Here is a 7,488-nt window from a genome sequence, read left to right as displayed (position 1 = left end):
AGAGTGTTGTGCAGGCGTGGCGGGAGAGGAGGGTGGGGGACGCGCGACATGGAAGACCACCGACGCTGGCGCTACCGTGGCGCATCAGCGCGCAATTTTTGATGATCAAAGTGCCCAATTGGTATTGTGGCGCTTGATGCGAGATTTTAGGGTTTGCGCGAGGAGGACCCGCCATTCGTGCTCCCTCCCCTCCCTCGCTGCGCTCGGGGGGTCCCCCGAGCCGGGAGCACTCAGGCGGGCACTCTAAAGCCTCGTTCGCGCGATAAATACAGACGGCCTCCCCTCTTGGGGGAGGAGGAGTTGTGAGCAAAGCCTAACCCAAACCCAAGCCCAAACCCGAACCGAACCCAAACCCGAACCCTAACCGAACCCTAACCGAAACTCTAACCGACGCGTATCACTAAGACCGCGTGGGTTGGGAGGTTTGATACCTCCCTGGCCCGATATCCCAGAGGTTTGCAAACCTCGTTGTAGTCTCTACGTCCATGATGCAGAATCAGGCAGGTGCTGTGGTTTGCATGTCAAGATCTCACCCCAACGTCGTCATCGTAACTCAACGTTGAGCCCCAGTGAGAACCTACATGGGTTCCGCTGGTTTACGTCGGCGAAAGTCGTGTCAGAGCGGTTGAGGTCGGAAAGTCTCGGTTCATATTGGGCGGACGATTTCAGACGCTCAAACGCTGTCTCTAACTGACCTTATGGTGACTGGATCAGACGTGCATGTCCTGACACCGGTGACGTCGACGTACCTCTCGCTTGTCTCTAACGTGTCTCTAAAGTCTATGTACACCATTAGCTTGTGCTCACAAACCATTGCATGTGCCCTTTGGGCCAGCCACCCCAGGTGTCTGTGCGTGCGGCTGTTCGCTCCTACTACCCAGCCCACAAACTTCTACAATCACTTCGATCCACTGCCCCCGCCCGCTGATGCTGTTATGCTCTCCACCCCCAGTTATGCCATATTTCCCATTTGACCCCAGACTCAAGGGGTTTGGGATGAGGGGGAGGATGAGGATGAGTCGGACGCGAGGAGGTGTTGGGTGGATGCGCAGAGGAGCTCTTTGGTACGTGCACCAACATCGCACATTTGCATTTTCCGCACCATTCTTCCCTCTCCTTCACCATTTCAATCGCTCCTTCCTCAGTGAAGAGGAGTGTTATTTCATGCCCACCTTCTGCCACATTTTTCCCCTTTTCTCTCCATCAATCTCCTTTCTCGGTGAGGAGGGTAAGAATATGACGTCATGCGCTTTAAGCGCCGACGTTCAGATTCGCTCAAGGTACATTTTGTCTCTTTATTCACTACGCCTACCATCTCTATTCCCTTGCGTGCAAGCCGTCTCCTCTAGGGTTTCCAGACTTTGATGTTTAACACTTGATCTCATGCCTTGCAACTTTAGCATACTACAATCAAGATGTCGGCTCGTATATTGTAAGTACCTCCTTCTCGATACAGCTTCCTGACAAGCCCTCGGAGACAACTGCGTCAAAAAAGCCACGCGCCCCTTGCAAGATGACGCGGTGGCCTCCCGCACCAGACCTGAAGGGTGCAAAGTACGTGGAAATCCACTCACCGTGCTAGGTCCCGGGTTCACTCGCTCTAATAGGTGGGTTCATGCGTGCAAATGGTACACGGATGCCCATGGCACACTGGAGGCCTTCGAGGCGCACTACAAGACTCTGAGTTCCTCGTATCACAGGTAGGTCGCCCGCACTCTGTTAGTGTTGTGCAGGGCCGGGCCGGGCTCAAAACCCCGGGCTAGGGCCCAGCTTTGGAGGGCTCAGGCTCACTGAACCCTCGAGCCGGGCCCTAGTGGTGGGCTCGGGCTGGGTCCGGGTCGGGTCGGGCTCAAGCCCGGGCTTTAGGCCTATCACATATACATGAAGAATTAGCATTTGACATGTACCTCAGCTCATTTGTAGGCCTTACTACACATGAAAGAAAGAGTAAGCAGCATGTAAATGGCCACTTTTGGCGAAGAGAAGACGGTACGAACCCTGTGAGCCGCAGTCCTGAATCAGGCAGGTCTAGCGCTCACCCGACCGGCCGTGTCCATCTGCACCAGGTCCGCCGAGAGGCATCACTGTCAAGCTTTGTGAGTCGACCCTTACTTTTCACTTACCTTTCAGCATCTCGGACGGCTGTTCAAGGCCCTACGCGGTTAGATACAGAGGTCCTCCTCAAGCCTGGGCTTGAGGGCTGGGCTCGGGCTTGCAGACATTCAAGCCGGGCCCCCAAGCCCTGAAAGCCCGACGCCGGGCTGGGCTGGGCCGGGCTTTTGGGGGCCGGGTACCCGGGGCTTCAGGGCTTTGAGCCCGGCCTTGCACAACACTACACTCTGTTCCTGTGTCTGCTTGATTAATTCGTCTTCGCAGAAACTCGGACGTGTTGCTCCCTCGTTGACGGTACGTGAGGAGCACCGCTATTGAGTCCCATTGCTGAACCCTTCTGATGAGGCCACCTTCAGATTATCCCCAGTCTCGCAATCGGGCGCGTTCAAGTCGAACGTCGGAGGCATCGGCCTCCCACCTGTTTCAGTGGCTCGCAAGGTGGGCGGCTCCCATGCCAGTGGGATGAAAGGCTACTCCTGTCAGTATTCCACGTATCCAAACATTTCCAGTCTGCTCCCGCTCTATTCTGTAGTTCTCGATTGTAGCTGTATATAGCACCGTGTAGCCATACGTTCCCATACGACCGTATACAGTATTAATTAATTTGTATTCAATGACACATATCGACAACAACCATCCCTGCCCAACCAGACCCGAGTGCGACCCGAGCGTAACCAGCCGCACCCGATAACACACAAACTGACCCGATGTATGGTCGTATGGCATTGTGCGACCATATAGCCTTATCCGACCGCATACAGCCGAAGTGGGGATATGCACGGAAGTTCGTATTATTTCGGGGTTCCCTACTGCATACCGTTCTAATCGACCTGATACAGTAGAGACCATGTCGATTCTCACTGGGCCTGAGGAATGATCAGCGGCGATGACATCGATGACCTTGAGCTGGACGTCGAGGGGTATCCTGAGGTAGAGTCCCGCTGGCTGGTCATTGAGTGAAGACGCCATATACAGGTATGTAAGTCGATGAAAGAGGAGAACGGAAGCTGGAGTCGGCTGTCGAACATAGCGCCCGACCCTTCTCCCTGAGAAGACAAGGATGCCGATGAGCTCTGTTCTGTTCATGGCTTCTAATGCACACCTCCACGCTCCGGTCGCCCCACTGCTATCCCTTCGGTCCACCTAGGTATGATCACGATCGGAGAACACGCTAACAAGGTGGTTGAAGAACACAGGATCAATTAACGCTCTCGTGAGCTTGGACTCGATCCAGCCTCACGGACACCGACTTGCAAGTATAGTAGTAGTATGCGGCATGATAGCGCCGCAGGTAATACGACGCGTACTTCACCGTAACCTGTCCACCATCGCGTCATCATGGCACGCTCTGATTAACACGTAGTCTTCCACTCCCTCGACCCACTGTCTCTCAGACAGGTCGTGCGGGTATCTCACTTCGCCCTCCTTGCCCGCCCAGTCGAAGTCCACTATCCTCGTCCGCTTGCCCATGTCTTCTTCGTCTTCGTCCCCATTCCTGTCGTCCTCGATGATAATGTTTGGCAACCGGATGTCTCCATGGACCATACCCCTCTCATGCAGAATCACCAACGCGCTACGGACTGCGTCACGCACCCCATCAGGGACTTCATCCAGGTCTGCTGCGGTCCGTCCCTTGACGTAGTCCATCACCACCATCTTCCAAGGCCCATAACCGGTCCGTCCCGCCAAGCCGGGCACTGTCGACCAAACGTCGCCACAGTAGAGCAACATCGGTGCCCGACCGTGCTGTGCGAGGAGCTCGTGTGCTTCCTTGCCGTACCGCTCCACGAACTTGACGACGAGCTTGTGGCCGCGGTCGCTCTTGTCGGCAACGAGGAAGGCGACGCACGAGGGATCGTCCCCCTTCAGCGGCAGCTCATACGTGAACTCGAGCTTCTCCCCGCCCTCCAAAATGCACGAAGTCGCCAGAGGGAAGAATCGGCCCGTCGCGTCGTCCGGTGAGAAGGGCAGTTCTTCGTAATACGTTTCGAGCGCTTGTAGGGCACGGCGGAGGGCGTAAAATACGCGAGCGACACGTAAGATGTGGCCGTCGTCAATGGTGCGACTGCGCCCGAGCCAGATGTAGTCGGTCAAGCGGTGTACGATCGGGAGAGTGGTGAATACGGCCCCGCAAACGTTCACCCAAGGACCGGCGATGGAGATGATGAAAGATGGGCAGAAACATACTTGACGGATTGCCTGCCAGGTGTTCCACTTAGGTGTAAGAAACGGCCAGAGTGTGAGAAGCTGTCAAGCGTACCTTGCGCTCGGTACTAATCCAGTGCTCAATATACGAGAACGAGCCCTGTACGGATGGATCCGAGCCCGAGCCGAGTTCACCTTTCTCCTCGACGATGGCGAGCACAGCCTGTTCGAAGGGCGCCTCCCTCCTGTTGAGCACTACGATATGATCTGCAGAGCTCTTGTTCTTATTGACGGTTTGAATGACGACTCTGTCAAGCAGGTCCTTGAGCATTCCTCGGGTGTTCGTGCGCTCCGCTTCCAGGGTCGCTATCTCCGAGAGAGACTGCATGAAGCTGGCGGTGGTTGTAACGACATCGTCTGGGACTAGCAGCTTATCGTTTGCCACATCATTGACAAAGCTTGCAAAGGCGGGATGGAAGACCTCGACGGGAGGGGTGACCGGCAGGGGACCACTCCCGCCGTACCGACCGTCGAGGATAGGTACCTTTCCATCCTGATTGGCGCGGTAATCGCGGGGCCGAGCGCTGACCGATGGGCTCAATCGATCAGTTACGGCGACTGCACGGGCGAACCCTGCGCTAGGAGGTTGAGGATGTGATGAGAGGTAAGAGGTCGATACGTACTATTAGCCAGGGCAGTGAGAATACCGTCCTCTTCACCACGATGGTTCGTGTTGTCCACAGCCGGTTGTACATTTGTCGCAGGGGGGGCTTCCAATGACAGAATGAAGGCTGTCTCTAACCGGGGAAAGAAGGACGAAAGGGGTTTGTCTATTTGGTCGGATAGCACCTCGCAGAACTGTCGCAAGTCCGAATATTGAGATAAGCGAGCACAAAGGTCGGCCAAACCGTCGGGTTCTGAGGTGAGAAACTGACGAGGCTATCGATAACGCGAGATGTCAGATGAAGAGTGTAGGTGATGATGGGGCCCATCAGGCGTCAAACCTTCCATATGTCGATGTCAACCACGAGCAGTCCATAGCGTTTCGCTAGTTCACGAAGGAAGGCTCCGACAGTGATATATGGGTCGACGGTGTGCTCGTGCGCCCGTGACTTTACTTGTGCGCCTTGCCGGATCCAGTATCTGATGGTGAGCTCGTTAGGCATCTCATATTTGGCAGAGATATGTGGTGTAAGATACTCGACGCTAGAGACTGTGAGGGGGCGAGGTAGACTGTAGAGAGTGGCTGGAAAGTGCGAGTGGCTAGCAATAGCGAGCAGGTTCAATAGGGTGCGGTCAACAATGAAAATCATTTATAACGAACGGTTATTAACGGACGACCTCTTGGACCTCTTCTTAACAGCTGTTATTTACTGTTTATTAACCGAGCGCTAGAGTATGTTAATAATTGTTAAGAAGTTGTTAACCTGAGTAATAAACATCTCAGTCGACCGACAGGGCCCCTAGAACTTGGAGACACCTCGCCGCTGCACTGCATAATCGGCGAGGCATGATCACAATGAGATGAGTAGCGACGAGTTCCACTAACCCTTTGAGATCTTAATCAAGCCAATCTCACTGGCGGCTCTGAGCAGCGCCCAGCATAGATCAGAGGCACCAAGCTTGCAGTTCACAGCAGCACTACTCTGACCTACAGGTAAAGTCATGAAAGCGGTCTATTGTCGATATTGGAGTCAAAGGAACTCTCAAATGGGTCCTAATTTTGAACAATTCTTGACATGGCTATCCAGGCTCGTCCTTTCTAACTGTTTATAAACAGGTTATTAACTCGTTAATAATCCACGTGTTAACAATTCGGATTTGTTGCCCGCACCCTAAGGTTCACTCGCTCTCCTGGGTGTACACATGCAAATGTTACATTGATGTCAATGACACATCGGAGTCCTTCGAGGCACCTACTAGACCCTGAGTGCCTTGGCTTGCAGGGTAGGTCGCCCTAACTTTATTTCTGTGCCTGGCTGATCATCGTCTTGACGCAGAAACCTGGACATTTGCTATTTCGTAGATGGTACGTGTGGAGCACCTCCTTTGCCAAGCCCTACTGATGGACCCATCTTCGGAAGTATTGAACTCGGGCGCATTCAAGTCGAACGTCGGGAGTGTCGACCTCGCGACAGCATGCAGGGCTTCGATGTGGCCCCCGCGGCCCCTCCGGTGCGCATGCGGGTGCTATATCGAGTGCTGATCGCTACTGTATTCAATCCCATCCCACCCCTTCCAGCTTTGTCCCTCTGTATTCGAAAGCGCTCGATTGTAGCTGTATTACGATGTGTAGCAATACGATCTCATACAGTAATATACAGTATAATTCGGACGACGTGGAAACACTGGGCATCGAGTGCATACATGCCTAAACAAGCACGCCCGATTGAAAACAACCGTGCCCGACCTGACCCAACAGATTATGTATGGTACCGTGAATGAAAACGATGGAATACAACCACATACAGTGGAAGCAGGGACCAGTCCGAGTTGGCGGATACAGTCGGGGTTCCCGAGTTTGAACGGAAATATTCGACCCTATACAGCTGAGCCCATGTAAGTTCTCACTGGGGTTCAACCCCAGTGAGAATCGACACGGTTACGGTCGATATCATTCGATATCATTCGATTTGCGCCATGCACAGTCGGGCAAAACGGCCCTTTACAAAATCTGGACTATTCCCGACTTTTTTCGGATTGAGCGGTATGAGGTCGCGCAAGGCCTCCGATACAGAACTACGCCTGTTGTTTTGGGTCGACTGCCGCCATTAGCAACCGGGTTCGCTCGGGCATGTTCTGGGCTGATTTGTCTAGGGCTTGTTTCATTCGAAGCACACCATTGGTTGATAATTGTCCACGGTCTGTATTCAGTAGTACATGGATTTTATACTACACGGTACAATACAGGTACATATGCGCGAATTTGGAATCAATGTATGCCACTGGTGGTCGTACGGTGCATTTGGGCGCAGTAGATCACAGGCCGGCCCCGCTGCACTTTCCCTAGGTAGGCGTGCCACATTTGTCATGGCAGGGCTACCTCGCTGGCGGGTATGCATCACGAGCTTGAACCGGAGCTCGTGAGCTGTCGGACGCGGATAGCCAGACCGGGGGATGATGTAGAGACGAGGCGGCGAAGGAGCGGAAGTGTTCAAGTCGAAGTGTCGGGGAACGAGAGGGGAGAGCTATACTAGGATGTTCAGCATGCACGTACGCCGTTGCGAGGCA

The 7,488-nt window shown here is 54.0% G+C and overlaps 2 protein-coding genes across 2 annotated transcripts; both read right to left on the bottom strand.

The window, feature by feature from the left end:
- Window positions 1–933: 933 nt before the first annotated feature.
- On the bottom strand, window positions 934–1,194 carry DICSQDRAFT_136085 (uncharacterized protein; the record flags this gene model as incomplete). Its single annotated transcript, XM_007365159.1, has 1 exon — window positions 934–1,194. A coding segment is annotated over one exon (261 nt), but the record flags the coding sequence as incomplete, so codon positions are not given.
- Window positions 1,195–3,420: 2,226 nt separating this feature from the next.
- On the bottom strand, window positions 3,421–5,296 carry DICSQDRAFT_146745 (uncharacterized protein; the record flags this gene model as incomplete). The annotated part of the gene is made up of 3 exons (XM_007365158.1): window positions 3,421–4,311; window positions 4,373–4,841; window positions 5,262–5,296. The coding sequence occupies 3 exons, from the start codon at window positions 5,294–5,296 to the stop codon at window positions 3,421–3,423; spliced, it is 1,395 nt and encodes a 464-aa protein (XP_007365220.1).
- Between the last annotated feature and the right edge of the window lie 2,192 nt (window positions 5,297–7,488).

The sequence above is a fragment of the Dichomitus squalens genome, assembly GCF_000275845.1.
Source record: "Dichomitus squalens LYAD-421 SS1 unplaced genomic scaffold DICSQscaffold_11, whole genome shotgun sequence".
Taxonomy (NCBI): Eukaryota; Fungi; Basidiomycota; class Agaricomycetes; order Polyporales; family Polyporaceae; genus Dichomitus; species Dichomitus squalens.
This window is presented reverse-complemented; position numbering and strand designations above follow the sequence as displayed.